This window comes from Erpetoichthys calabaricus, chromosome 10 (assembly GCF_900747795.2).
Source record: "Erpetoichthys calabaricus chromosome 10, fErpCal1.3, whole genome shotgun sequence".
Lineage (NCBI taxonomy): Eukaryota > Metazoa > Chordata > Cladistia > Polypteriformes > Polypteridae > Erpetoichthys > Erpetoichthys calabaricus.
In genome coordinates this window covers 140,590,270-140,605,696 of record NC_041403.2, presented here as the reverse complement: position 1 = coordinate 140,605,696, position 15,427 = coordinate 140,590,270, and the positions used below count along the sequence as shown (strand labels likewise).

Genomic DNA, 15,427 nt, shown 5'->3' with positions numbered 1-15,427 from the left:
AATCCCGCTTAATTCTTTGAAAGCTCAGCCAATGATAAACAAAAATCCAAAGTAGCAGCTTCCTTTTAATATAATGACATGCCTTATGGAAACAGTAGTATTTCAGCAGTGACATTAAGTTTATTGGATTAACAGAAAATATGCAATATGCATCAGAACAAAATTAGACCGGTGCATAAATTTCGGGCACCCCAACAGAGATATGACATCAACACTTAGTTGAGCCTCCTTTTGTAAATCTAACAGCCTCTAGACACTGTCCTCCTATAGCCTTTGATGAGTGTCTGGATGGAGGTATTTTTGACCATTCTTCCATACAAAATCTCTCCAGTTAAATTTGATGGCTGCCAAGCATGGACAGCCTGCTTCAAATCATCCCATAGATTTTTCGATGATATTCAAGTCAGGGGACTGTGACGGCCATTCCAAAACATTGTACTTCATCCTTCTGCATGAATGCCCTTGTAGATTTCAAACTGTGTTTTGGGACGTTGTCTTGTTGGAATATCCAACCCCTGTGTAACTTCAACTTTGTGACTGATGCTTGAACATTATCCTGAAGAATTTGTTGATATTGGGTTGAATTCATCCGACCCTCGACTTTAACAAGGGCCCCAGTCCCTGAACTAGACACACAGCCCCGCAGCATGATGGAACCTCCACCAAATTTGACAGTAGGTAGCAGGTGTTTTTCTTGGAATGTGGTTTTCTTCTACCGCCATGCAAAGCTCTTTTTGTTATGACCAAGTAACTCAATTTGTGTCTCATCAGACCAAATTACTTTGTTCCAAAATTAATCTCTTGTCTAAATGAGCATTTGCCTACAACAAGCGACTCTGTGCATATTGCGCTGAATTGTAGAACGATGTACAGATATGCCATCTGCAGCAAGATATTCTTGCAGGTCTTTGGAGGTGATCTGTGGGTTGTCTGTAACCATTCTCCAATCCTGCGCATATGCCGCTCCTGTATTTTTCTTGGCCTGCCAGACCTGGGTTTAACAGCAACTGTGCCTGTGACCTTCCATTTCCTGATTCCATTCCTTACAGTTGAAACTGACAGTTTAAACCTCTTGGATAGCTTTTTGTAGCCTTCCCCTAAACCATGATACTCCATCCATCCATTTTCCAACCCGCTGAATCCGAACACAGGGTCACGGGGCTCTGCTGGAGCCAATCCCAGCCAACGCAGGGCACAAGGCAGGAAACAATCCTGGGCAGGGTGCCAACCCACCGCAGGACACACACAAACACACCCACACACCAAGCACACACTAGGGCCAATTTAGAATCGCCAATCCACCTAACCTGCATGTCTTTGGACTGTGGGAGGAAACCGGAGCGCCAGGAGGAAACCCACGCAGATACTGAACAATCTTTTTCACATCTTTTGAGTTGCTTTGAGGATTCCATGCTGTCACTCTTCAGAGGAGAGTCCAAGAGAAGCACATCTTGCAATTGACCACCTTAAATACATTTTCTCATGATTGGACACACCTGTCTATGAAGTTTAAGGCTTAACAAGCTAATCCAACCAATTTGGTGTTGCAAGTAATCAGCATTGAGCAGTTACATGTATTCAAATCAGCAAAATTACAAGGAGACCTAAATTTTTGGCACAGCCAGTTTTTCATATTTGATGTAATTTCATACAGCTAAATACTGCTTCACTAAGAAATCTTTGTTTGGAAAACACCCCAGTACTCAGTGGTATGTCTTTCATTTCCTAGGAACATCTGTTATCTTTTTTTGTTGAAAGTAAATTATTATGCGGGCTGAGTGCAGTTCCCAAACTTTTTCATATGACTGTAAGTGTTGGTGTATTGACTTTCACAGTTTTACATATTTGGGTTCAGTGTCACGGTATGTAGCCTATCCTGACTGCAGTAGGCTCAAGTAATTAACTAGCCTTGGCTATCTAGGTGTAATGAGATAAATTACATTTCCTGAGAAAGCAGAAAGCCAGGGTCTAAAAACTGAGGCCAACCTTGCTATTGGATATATAGAAAGAGAATTTGTCGAATTGTTTGAAACAAACTGATGATCGTAGTATACTGTCCTTAATAATGGTGTCTAAAGTTGTAACAAGAAGCAACATATTGCATACGTATCATTTAGATTAGATTACATATTAATCCATGGTGAAATTTAAAATTAAATACAAGTAAAAATATGCATTTATTTTTCTATGTACTGGGAGCTTCGCTCGCCAACCCCCCTGGCCTACGCTACACACCAGCCACTTCACATATCTGCTGTTTATGTATGTGGATTTCACTTTCACTGAACAACAAATCTTTTAAATTTCCCGGATACGCGTCTTCATTGGCATTTCACTGAGTAATTTCCGTTCGTTTGCGCTACTGTGATCTTTTTTTTTTTTTTTTTTTGGGTCTTTCAAATTTTACTACGGTGATCCTCCACCTGCGTTCCAGACTCCTCAGTGATAGGTGAAAATCCGTGATATAGAAAGACCATATAAATATTTTTTTTATAGTTTAAGCCTTAAAATACCCCTCCCACACGCTTTAAACACATGCAAACTTGTTAAAACACATTTTGTAAACACATGATATGTGGATGTTGGGCTAAGGATATGAGTAACATCTCTCTATTATAAAAAATTTTAACGTCACACAAGACAAGGCAGTGAGGCAGAAGGACAGCTGCTGTACAGGCTTTTAAACTGAACAAGCACAAAGTCCACTTCTCCTTAGTTTGTGTAGTGTGCCTCCAGGGGGGTGGGGTGCTCGGTTTAAGCGAAGCGATCAAGACCAGATCATCTCGAACAAGCACTTTGACGACACGCCCTACTTACAATTTAAAACCAGTTCGCTGACATCTAACCTAGCAGTTGTTGGAATGCTTTTGGCAGACAAACTTCAGGTGCTCCCAGCTCTTAAAACAACAACAAGCAGAATACGCAGCTTGCCAGCAGCAGCTGCAGAAACCTAGCAGATGATCCGAGCACTTCTTAGCATGCGTTCAGCCCACACCCCTCCTCCTTCAGAAAGCGCAGAGCGACAAGCAGAACGGGCATCTTGGTAGAAGCAGCACAAAGCCAGTAACTGATCTGTCCACTTCTGCTTAGCGTGCTTTCAGCTCCCTCCCTTCACAAACTGAGTGGCAGAGACGCAAAGTGGCAAAAGGACAGCTGCTGTACAGGCTTTTAAGTGATTGAGGCAAAGCACAACACACAGCTGGCCAGCAGTAGCAAGACAACAGCTGAACCGATTGCATCTCTTTAGCGTGCATTCAGGCCCCCCCTTCACAATACGAGCAGCATTCTAAGTGCCGCAAGAAAGAGATTTAACCACGCCTGGGGCAGGAAATAAAGAAGTATTGTTTTCACAAAAGTTTTAGAGTAAAAATGAAAATAATGCATATGTAACAATTCCCATGAAAATAATCTCTTTAAATTGTTTATCCAGTAAACCAAACCCAGGGGTTGGGCGAGTGAAGCGAGAAGGGGCAGAACCCCCTAGTAATAATAGTACGAGGGCAATCCCAAAAGTAAGGTCTCCAAAGCGGTGGGGACGTAGAGAAACTGTTCGTATGGCTGTTGGCCACACTGTTGTGATTGGTGCTGCTTCTACTCCCAAACAAGCAAATGCGGCTTCGCTGGGATGCTCAATCTTGGCTTGGCAGCCCTTGAAAATGGAGCTCCCATTGAATGCTATCGCCATGTGCGAAGTTTGCGTAGGAGACCATCAATTTCCGACGAGACAGTCGAGAAGGTCGAGGAAAACATGCATAAAGATCGGCGGTGGGAACTTCATCACCCACCCACCCAATAGTCCGGACTTGGCATCCAGTGACTACCACCTGTTCCCTAAGTTGAAAGAACATTTGTCTGGAAGGCGATTCTGCTCCAACGAAGAGGTGAAAGATGAGGTTCAACGCTTCCTGAAGGACATGGCTGTGAGCTGGTATGACATGGGCTTTCTAAAACTACCACAGCGTCTACAAAAATGCATCGACCGAAATGGCGATTAAGTAGAAAAAAAAATAAGTCTTTAACCTTTAAAATGATGTAAACATTATAGAAAATAAAACGGTTTATTTCTAAAAAAAAAATAGGAAACCTTACTTTTGGGATTGCCCTCGTATTAATAAATCCGCATTGTAGCGGGGGTTCACTGTACTTTAATTATCTCTAACCTGCTCTGCCTAGGTATTGCGCCAGTGTCTTTGAATTCTTTACAACGTTCTACTTTGTCATCTACTCTTATTTCCAGCCCCAGGCGTGCTTAAATCTCCTGGCGCAAAGTAGCGGGATGTGAAAGTATCTCTCTGAAAAAGTCACGTCTCGTCCCAGGATTTTTTTTTTTACTATAATGGGGAGAAATGTTGCTGTACCGTCAGTACAGTAGTTAAATTGGCTAAATGTGCTTTTGTGTCCTGTTGCCTAGTACAGTGTCAAGAACTAAAGTTTAATTTGCTCCATATAGGAACTTTACAGTGATGGTGGTTTAGTGAGACATTACTCCCTTCATTTTCCTGGCCAAAACAGCCTGCCAGTAAGCTACAAATCTGCAGCAACAATTTAGCAAGAAACCACTACTACTAAATCAAGAAGCATCTGTTATGGTGTACTCCTCTTCTATTGAAGTGTGCATAGTAGATTTAACCTTATGAATAAAGCCACTGGCATTTGTTGTACCTGTTGAAATGACCATTTGATGTGATCCCAGCAAACAGTTTGTTTTGGGAGTTGGACTTGTCTCCTAGAATATTTTTTACACCACAGTGTGGAGTTTTGCTATATAAACCTTTGTTATATTAAAAAAAAAAAAAAAAAGTGATGACTGACTAACCCCTTTTTTTAAATATAGTTTGGCAGGTTATTAACCTCAACGAGTACTCTTAACAATTGTGCATCGCTTAACTTAGCGTTCTTTTCGCGGTCATCATGCCTGCTTTACATAATATTGAAAAGGTAAATTTGCAAAAGTTTTTCATTTAAAAAAAAAAAAAATTGACATTTTACATTTTGGCCAAAGTGGGCTGGTTTGTTTTATTTTATATATAATATTCAATCACTCCCTCTCCCATGTGCGCCTATGATTTTCAGGTCAGAGGAACTCGTGCACTGTTTGAAATGTTGGAACTACAGAGTCAGGGGTGTGTGTGTGTGGTGGTTTTTTTTTTTTTTTTTTTTTCCCCTTTTATCCTGTATGTGTCAATTTGGGCACTTGTGTGTAGTAAGACCTGTTATCTTTCTGTTAATCCATCAAAAACCAAATGGCATTCATTCATTATTTTAAAAGAAAACATATCTCTCTCTAAGGAAAAAGAGGAGCAGGAGCAAGAGCCGCAGCAGAAGCAGAGACAGGAAGAAGAGTAAAAGCCGAGAACGCAAGAGGAGCCGGGAAAGGAAGCGGAGCCGTAGCCGTGAGAGGAAGCGGAGCCGGAGTAGAGAACGCCGTCGTAGCCGTTCTCGGAGCAGAGAGAGGCTTGGTCGATACAGATCACGAAGGAGTCCATTGTGAGTATTTTGGAGTAAATACTTGGCATGGGTTCAGGTGATGGCTAAGGTGTAGCAGTCATGAAAACGCTAGGATTCACACTGTCTAAAGACAATGGTTTATTGTGAGGACCCCAGGAACACACACTCAGCCTTGACTCGACACACACACACTCACACACAGTTAGTGCCACCATGAATGGATAATAAGCAATGAAGTAAATTAATGAAAAACACACAATATATGCAAAAGCCATTCCAATTTACTAGACAGTGGTAAATTATAACACTAACGATGAACATTAATTGTCCAAAACCGTCTAGTGTAGTGTGGTTGAAACACCCTGTGAATGCATTGCTTTCAGAATGCTGAAGTTTTATCCTACCAGGGTGTGGTGTTTGAAGTGATTGGGAGCACTCCCTCAGATGAAGACGTATTCATTCAGTACAAACTTGCATAGTCAGACAGGCATAGGACAGCACATACATCCAGACAAAAAATGTAATCCTGCATGGTCAAGTCATAATCCATTTGAGTGTATGAGGTATATTAACATAAAGATAGGTGATCATCCCTACTTGGCGTCTTTTAGATTTGTTCTTAAATGTGGGAGATGTAGCAGTGCTACTTAAAAATTTCCTACAAATAGGTCTAGATGAAAGTGGATATTTGTTTTTTTTCATTTTCAAATATACAACATAAATTTGTCATCAAAAGTTAGAATTTGGATATAGGATATTAAAGCCAAGAAAATGGAGCAAGTGTTGTTTTAAACAAGTGTAGTGTTACAACACTATGAAGTCATTTCTGACTGATTTGCTCCTGACAGTATCCTCCAGGTTGTGTTTTTAGTTTAATAAGCTCATTTTGTTGCTCTTTGTATGTGATGGTTTGCATATTCTGTTTAATCCGACATTACTTTGTCTAACATGTTTAATGGCTTACCAGAGAGTAGTATGGAGATGGGCAGATTTCAGAATGCATTTCTTTACATAAGATCTTTTGGTAGTGACAACTTTTAATTGAAGTTAAAGTAAAATATTGCCTTCCATATAATGGACTAGTTAGGCTTCCCAGTAAAAAATGGATTAAGATTTGTGTTGAATGACATTGTAAACTTTGAATCAAAGTGTGATCTGTAAATATTATCATGCTTTAAAAATAATTGTCTGCTATGCATACTACTATAGTTTTAAATTCTTCAGTCCAGTTCAGTCCTTCAAAAATGAATATTTAATCACTTAACTTACGGTAAATACATGCTGTTAATACACAGTGCCTCGTGGAACTTGATCCCATTATTTTTAAAGGGATGATAGGTGCTTTATAGTTCACAAAACTGAGACAAACATTTTTATTGCAGCTCCGGGCCAAAAATTAACGGTGGACCCAGAGGGAAGATTGGCCCACCTCCTGCCATCAAACTAAGGTGGTTATTCAATTTTCTATGTGGTTTTGTGTGGGCTGATATTCAATTTAGCAAATTATTTACAATTTACCTATTTCTGGTGTTATTTCAGCAGAAGGCGCTCCAGAAGCAGAAGTCCATTTAGAAAAGACAAAAGCCCAATAAGGTAAAGAAAGTTCAGTAGTTCTAGTATGTTTAAATCTTTAAGAGTTCTGTTAATCAGTTGTACTGTGTAATTCCCTTCCTTTCAGAGAGTCGATTGACAATTTGACGCCTGAAGAAAGAGATGCTCGTACTGTGTTTTGTATGCAGCTAGCAGCAAGAATTAGGCCAAGGGATCTTGAAGAGTTCTTTTCTGCAGTTGGAAAGGTACTAATTTGCATTTTTAATCTTGATGGTTTTTAAAGCTCTATTAGAGAGGAAGAATAATTCATATTAGTGTTATGGAAATAGTCTCTTCTTATTGCGAGATGGCTTTTTTTTCTTGTAAAGGTTTGGAAACCATTCTGTTTCAGAGGTAGTCCCCAGCCTTCTGGGTTAAGAATATTAGTTGAAGCTAATATATTCTCTGCACTAATTCATAAGATGAAATCATACAGTGTTTACTTGAAGAATTATGTAAACAGCTTAAAAAGCAGAGTGAACATATGCAGTTTTTAATATCTGGAAAAAATTTGAGATTAAAATGCTCAGAGATCTTTATATTGACAACATCTGTGCATCCTATGAACAATTACATTCCAAATTTATTTTTCCAGCTACACATTTCTTTCACTATCTTCAAATTAGGAACTTTGTTAAACAGAACCTGCTCAATTTTTCCTCATCTTGCACCCTCATCCATGCTGGAAAAAATATTGCTCAATGTCAAGGACTTGGACACCATCTCTGCAATATGTAAAATTATTTTACAGTCCCTCCCTTTCAAAGATCCAAGAGGACAATGGGAAAAAGATCTCTTAATCTATCAGAAAGGGAGTGGAAAGTAGCAATGCAGAGACTTCACTCGAGCTCCATATGCGCAAAGAATACAATTATTCAACTCGGTTATATATCGAGCACATCTGTCTCACCTAAAACTGTCCAAAATGTTTCCAGGGCAAGATCCAACCATTAAATGCTGCAATCAAGTCCCAGCCTCACTGGTCACATGTTTTGAGCCTGTGCCAAATTAACATCATTTTGGACCAAAATTTTTAAGTGCCTTTCAGACAGCCTTGGTGTCACAATCCCTCCTAACCCATTAACAGCTGTATTTGGTGTTCTTCCAGATGGGTTTAACTCTTTTAGGGCTAATTTTTTTTTTGTTTCTTTTCTCCCAGGGCTGAATATTTTTCCAAAAACTAACATTTTTTTAAAAAGAACACAAAGCAATTGTTTAACATATCAAATCAACAAAAAATATTTACTTTTGACAAATGTTACTTGCATGTTGTATGAGCCTGCATACTCATATCACATACATTTTACACAGCAAAGTCTGCTGCTCAAAGCAGCCAATTTCAGTCATTGCCACATTGCACACCTTACAATATGTGTTGCTTTGGTGCCTATTTTTCAATTCTGTTGCTGCATTTTCTCACATATATTGTTAGTGTGTACTGTAGAGAGACAAGTCACCCATTTGCCATCGTGCCATGCCACTGCCACCAAGTTTTCTGCCTGCATGAAAACTGTATTGTCACCTCTTTTCATCTTCTGAAACTTTATGAACTTTATGTATGGCATTATAGCCTGGCTCACCCCATGGGATTTGCTTCTGTTTATTACAGAAGTGAATAAAACTTAGCAGCAGCACGTACCTAAGCCACCAGGGGACAAAACACGTTTGGACCAATGCTCCCTGAAGTTATATCACCAGTTCTGTCCCATCTCTATTTGTAATGCCACAGCGTGCTTCATCTCGTCTCTCGTTGTGAGTTTCCACTTTGGAAAACGAGAATGCGATGCAAACGCAGCCCGCGATTCAAAAAAAAATCTCTGCCTACCTGTTTGTCTCGTCTGACAGTAGCTGAAAAGCAGCATCAGGAGAGAGCAGCCTAAAGTACAGCAGCTGGTGATCTGTCGTGTCCAACAGCAAGCCATGCCGTCTTGTAAACTCTGGTAGCCAGATCGGCTCTCAACGGATCAATGTCTGTGTATTTATCCCATGCGAACCTTGCCGTAGATGCATCAGCTGCGCGAAGGCACTCAACTGGCAGCAGATCCGCTGGCGCAGCATCGGCTGGTGTCTGATCAGCTGATGCCTGCTTCTCACTCTCTTGCTCGATCTCCTGATCACTGCCAATAAAATCCGATTCTGAAAAATCAAGAGTCCGACTCCACGATAATGCGCAAAACATCGTCTGCCGAGTGTTTTCTTTTCTGCACTTGCTTCGCTGCCTTTTCACATGTCTGTGCCATCTTGCCATTGTTTACATTTCGCAACTCACGAACACGCAGGGTTTAGTTGCCGAGTCAACGAGTCTAGCATTCCTCCAAGCACAGAGGGAATGCCTGTGACGTGACAGTGAGATTTGTCGCCATTAACAGCTGATTGTCGCCCCCTATCCCTGAATGTCGACTTTTGTCGACATTCGCCTTCAACCCCTCCTGTCGACAAAAGTCGATATCCGCCCTAAAAGAGTTAAAGTGGAGAAGGACAAACTGTGATTGCATTCACTACACTTTTGGCACGCAGACTTGTTTTGCTAAACTGGAAGAATAACACTGTCCTTTTAAGTCAGTGGGAAACCGATGTTTTATACTATTTGAAATTGGAAAAAATCAAATTTTCAGTTAGAGGATCTATACAGAATTTTTTTTAAAACCTGGCAGGATATAATCAATAAAATTTAGAATAAGCTCTTAAAGCACTGAGGAAGCAATTGTCTCCTCATTTCATTTTCTTCTCCATTCATCTCTACTGGCCTATTAAACTCATTAATTTAGGTATGTGTACAAGCCTTAAGTTTTACCCCGTTGGCCATGCTCTCTCTGTCTCTGTCTCTGTCTCTCTCTCTCTCTCTCTCTCTCTCTCTCTCTCTCTCTGTCTCTCTCTGGTGGGGGTCGACTTGTTTTTCAATCCTATGTTTTGTAAAAATTGATAGATTTTGTATGAATGATTGCAATAAAATTATCCATATTACTAAAAGAGAATGGTAAACCGGATATGGACGCAGGGACCTGCCCGTGGACGCAAAAGACATAGTGCGCAAGTGCCACACAAAGCCCCCAACCCCGAGTGAAACGGGAGAGACTACGCACATGCGCAGGCACCACAGAAAACCCCCGCACCAGAGCAAAACGGGAGAGACTACGAACTGTCAGAGTAGGAAACAAAGTAAAACGTCATAAAGAGGTTAAAGAACAAGGACACATACATGGAGAGCAGGTTACAGAACAAAGCCCCCCTCACCAGAGTAAAACGAGAGAGACTACGAACCGTCTGAAGTGCCGCAAGCAGGATAAAGCGAGGTCAGAAATAAAACAGAGTAGGAAACAAAGTAAAACTTTATAAAGGGATTAAACAATGGGGACGAACACATGGAGAGCAGGTTACAGATGATAAAAACTGGAATGCAACAGCTTCAAAAATACCTAGGCACGAAACACATGCACACCGAGATACAGAATATAAAGGCAGAAACGACAGTTAAACCACACCACACACCATGGTAAAAACCGACATAATACGGAAGGCGCAGGCGTCGCCGCCATATTGTGAGTGGCACTAATGCGTGGTGCAGGCACAGGAGGAGACATAGTAAAACAAGGGGAATCAACGCCCCGCCCCAGAGTGAAACGGAACACACTACGGAGTCCACAAAGGTTCATACATCAAACCCGAGATAGTATGGACACGCGTCTGAAACCGCGGAAGCAAAACCGTCTCGGCTCCAAAACCAAACAGCTCAACAACTAACACAGCTTCGACACCAAGCCCGCATGGACAGATCTAATGAACGTTGACGCCTACAACGCGCGTCTCAAACTGCATAGGCAAAGCAGGCACGGATTCAACATGACACAGCTCAAGTGACCAAGATACAAACACGCGCCTGCCTAGATATAATTAATAAACGCAGGCGCCTACAACGTGCGTCTGAAATGCCGCAGACCAGGCAGGCACTGCTCCAAAAAGAAAGAGCTCGACTAAATGAGATACGAAGTGAAACGAGAAACACTACAGAGTCCGCAGTGCTCCACAATGCACCACATGATAGTTCGGAAAGAGCTTCGTAGTAACAGTGGGGAGACCCAGAGTGACACGGGCGAACGCTCCGTATTAGACATACGTCATCCTCACACGTCCAAAATATACAGCATAGGTGAATCACATTACAGTGATGCATTATTAACAGTACGATAAACATCACAGTATCGCAAACAAATGAAAATTAGTACTCGAAAAAGGGAAAATATATTCACCACGCACCAGGTGTCATTGAAACAAAAGCAGAATAAAGCGAGATCAGAAATGAAAGACAGAGTAGAAAGCAAACTAAAACATCATAAACAGGTTAAACGAGGGGGGCAAACACATGGACAGCAGGTTACAGATAATGAAGACCGGAATTCAAAAGCTTCAAAAACAAAAGCTCGACTGACCGAGATACAGACTGAAACGGGAAACACTACGGGGTCCGCAGTAGTCCACAATGCACCGCATAATAGTACGGAAGGAGCTCCGTATTAACAGTGAGGGGCCCCAGAGTGACACGGGCAAACGCTCCATATTAAACGTGCGTCATCCTCACACGTTGCTGCCCAGCGGGCACGGGTTCAAAACGCCGGGGGTAGGCGAGCGAAGCCCCCTTGTATATAACTAGTCATTTAGCCCGTTACAATAACGGGCGCTAGAACAGTAGTGCATAAACATTAGTAGGAACAGTCTATATTAAATGGCAAGGGACTTTGACCTCATTCTTTTTGTTGGTTGTATTTTTCTTTCTTTCATTCAGCCTTTCTTTTGTTGATGTTTACTTGCTGAGCTGACCGTTCTTCGTGGGCTGCCACCGTGTATTGTCTGTCTTTAATTTTCTGTGACAGTAATACTGTCTTGTATGGCTCTATTCAATAAGGGCGCGCACAAAATGGCGAGCTTCAAAAGGGCGACCTCAATTGAGCGTGGCGAATAAAGGCGTTCGTAGATAATTTAGTTCAAATGGCTCTGGAATATGTGAAGAGCAACAAAGGTGCAGATCTTTATTTATGCGCGCCTTTATTCGCTGTGCCCAATTGAGGTCACCCTTTTGAAGCTCGCCTTTTTGTGTGTGCCCTTATTGAAGGATGCCTGTGCGCACACTTATTGAAGGATACCGTCTTGTACGTCCGCTGGCTTGTACGTCCGTAATATACCTTTAATTTTCTCTGGCGGTAATACAGGCATGCGCGTCGGTAATATGCCTTTAATCTCCTCTGACAGTAATACTGGCTTGTATGTGGCTGTAATATGTGTCACTGTACTGTGTACCTTTTAATTTCCTCTCGCAGTAATACTGGTTTATATTTCCGTAAAACGCCTCTAAGTTTCTCTGACAGTAATATCGCGAATCGCACCGTGCCCCGCGCATGCACACTTCACCAGAAGACACCCACACACGGACACCTGGACACACAGGGATTTTATATATATATAAAAACAATGTGAAAAATTTATCCTTTCTACTGGGGCATTCCACTAAAAAGGGGATTGACTTTAGGTCAAACGTTTAAGTTACCAGGAATGAGTAACTGATTTATATGGTTTTGTTCCAGCAGCTGTTAAACATTTTAATAACCACTGCATATATACATTGTGGTCCTTATCTGTATTGACCATAGCCATTGGTTAAGTATTTTTGGATTATTATTTCTATATATATTTAGGGCTACATTGCAGGGTGAACACACACACAGATTCACCTAACCAGTGTGGTATACTTAAGGCTTTGGAATTCAAGCGCTGAGGGTGTGGGTTCAAATCACATGACACACAGTGTGACCATGAGCAAGTCACTTCACCTGCTTGTGCTCCAATTGGAAAAACAAAAGAAATGTTACCATTTCTTGCGGTGGGTTAGATAGATAGACACTTTATTAATCCCAAGGGGAAATTCACATTCTCCAGCAGCAGCATACTGATATGATAATATTAAATTAAAGATTGATAATATTGCAGGTAAAAAATAGACAATAACTTTGTATAATGTTAAATGTTAACGTTTACCAATACTACCCCCCCACTCCCCCCAAAAGGGTGGAATTGAAGAGTCGCATAGTTTGGGGGAGGAACGATCTCCTCAATCTGTCAGTGGAACAGGACAGTGACAGCAATCTGTCGCTGAAGCTGCTCTTCTGTCTTGAGATGATACTATTTAGTGGATGCAGTGGATTCTCCATAATTGATAGGAGTCTGCTGAGCGCCCGTCGCTCTGCCACAGATGTCAAACTGTCCAGGTCCATGCCAACAATAGAGCCTGCCTTCCTCACCAGTTTGTCCAGGCGTGAGGCGTCTTTCTTCTTAATGCTGCCTCCCCAGCACACCACTGCGTAGAAGAGGGCGCTTGCCACAACCGTCTGATAGAACATCTGCAGCATCTTATTGCAGATGTTGAAGGACACCAGCCTTCTAAAGAAGTATAACCGGCTCTGTTCTTTCTTGCACAGAGCATCAGTATTGGCAGTCCAGTCTAATTTATCATCCAGCTGCACTCCCAGATATTTATAGTTCTGCACCATCTGCACACAGTCACCTCTGATGATCACGGGGTCCATGAGGGGTCTGGGCCTCCTAAAATCCGCCACCAGCTCCTTGGCACCCTGCCCAGGATTGGTTCCTGCCTTGTGCCCCGTGTTGGCTGGGATTGGCTCCAGCAGACCCCTGTGACCCTGTGTTCGGATTCAGCGGGTTGGTAAATGGATGGATGGATGGATGTTGCCATTTCTGCCTCTCAAATTGTTGTAAATGAATACAAATGTAAATAAAGGTGTCTACCAAGTAGTACTCTTTGGACTGTGAGAGGAAATGGTTGTAAACCTATACAGAAATGGGAAGATATGCAAACTCTACAAAGGGAATACTCTAGATATGAACCCCAGTCCCAAGGCATGGCAGCAGCACTACCTCTGCACCAATGTGCTCCCCTATATCTATATAGAGAGAGAGAGATTACGTTGGGGAATGCTTGAAAATAAAAGCACCGCAAATGCATTTGAATGTCTGCATTTTGCTTCACCATATCGAACCATTCATCAAACATTGAAGCACACACATCAATCCTGGAGAATCTGCACAACAGCTTTCTGTCACACGTAGATAGTAAACAGAGACTCTGACGTCACATTCCAACTTTTGTCATTCTGTGCCCCCCGACTTTTTGCTGGTACTGCAACTAGCACGCGCGAGGGCTTCAACTAAGGGCTCGTTTATACTTCACGCTCAGAATGCGAACGCGCATGCATCATGGCTGCCATGCGTTCCCCGCATTCATTTGATGCGTCTTATGAGCTGGTCCTCAGAAATTAACACTATGTATGCATTAGTCTGCTTTTGCACAGTTACAAGTGTGCACCCTGCCCCATCCAGCGAGGGCTACTCATAGTAAAGTGCTTTTTTTTTTTTCCATAGAAAGCCTTAACAGGTGCATTAATGACATCTTGCAAATTGGACACGACAAACGAAGATAAACAAAAATGTCCATATAGTAAATATATAGTATAGACCAGGATAGAGAATCACAAGATAGATCTTGAGACTTTAAGAATCAAAATTGAATTGTTCAAATGAAAAATAATCATTAATAGGATTTTTTTTTTTTTTGTATTATAAACCCCATGCCTAATAGTACGATTGCCAAAAAGTCCAACTTCTGTCTTGGCCAGACTACATTCTCCTAGTATTTTTATAGGTGTGTCCAAATATTATGTAGCACACTTCAGTAATGGAGTCTTGTGGGTTGAGCGCGCACACAGGCCATGCAGATGGAGTATATTGCCTATTTGTTTTTTCTAACAATTATACCTGTTACCTCACAATCTTTCTGGAGCTCTTTCCAAGTGCTCTGTGGCTCTTGGTCTACTCCTTTGACTCATCCTTATGACTCCCTGGTCAGAAATCTTATGAGAAGCTCCTGTGCGTGGTTAGTGGAGTGATGTTCCTGTCACTTGTGGATAATGGCCCCCCTGGTACTTACTGGAAGATGCAGAAGTTTGAAATATGTCTATAACCAGTTCCATTGATAGTTTTTAGTAATCGGGTTGCAGAAGTCTAGGGAGAGCTCTTTGCTTTTACCCATCACAAGATTTTTCTTGTGTAACACCTTAGCAGCAAAACACCCTTTTGTAGCCCATTAATATGTACTAACCCAGCTGATCTCAATTTGCACTAATTTGAATTACTTTAAACCTAATTACAGATTTCAGCTGGTTCCTTGCCTTTCCTTGACTTTGGTGTACTGTTCTTTCTTAGGGTGTTCAATACTTTTCCCTGTGTCATTCTACTTTTATTACACATAACATTTTATTTCATGTTGTGAGTTTCTTATATTTGTTGATTTCTTGAGTTAAATACCAGTGTCTGGTGAAAAATT

The 15,427-nt window shown here is 41.5% G+C and overlaps 1 protein-coding gene across 2 annotated transcripts in view; it reads left to right on the top strand.

Moving 5' to 3' along the window:
• The window catches only part of rbm39a (RNA binding motif protein 39a), a 52,385-nt gene that overhangs the window by 15,457 nt on the left and 21,501 nt on the right, over window positions 1-15,427 (top strand). The window contains exons 4-7 of one of the 2 annotated variants that reach the window (XM_028811981.2): window positions 5,290-5,487; window positions 6,831-6,896; window positions 6,988-7,041; window positions 7,127-7,244. In XM_028811981.2, the coding sequence (XP_028667814.2) occupies window positions 5,290-5,487; window positions 6,831-6,896; window positions 6,988-7,041; window positions 7,127-7,244 (436 nt within the window). The remainder of the gene's footprint in view (window positions 1-5,289; window positions 5,488-6,830; window positions 6,897-6,987; window positions 7,042-7,126; window positions 7,245-15,427) is intronic. The other variant, XM_051933188.1, reaches the window with a different exon arrangement.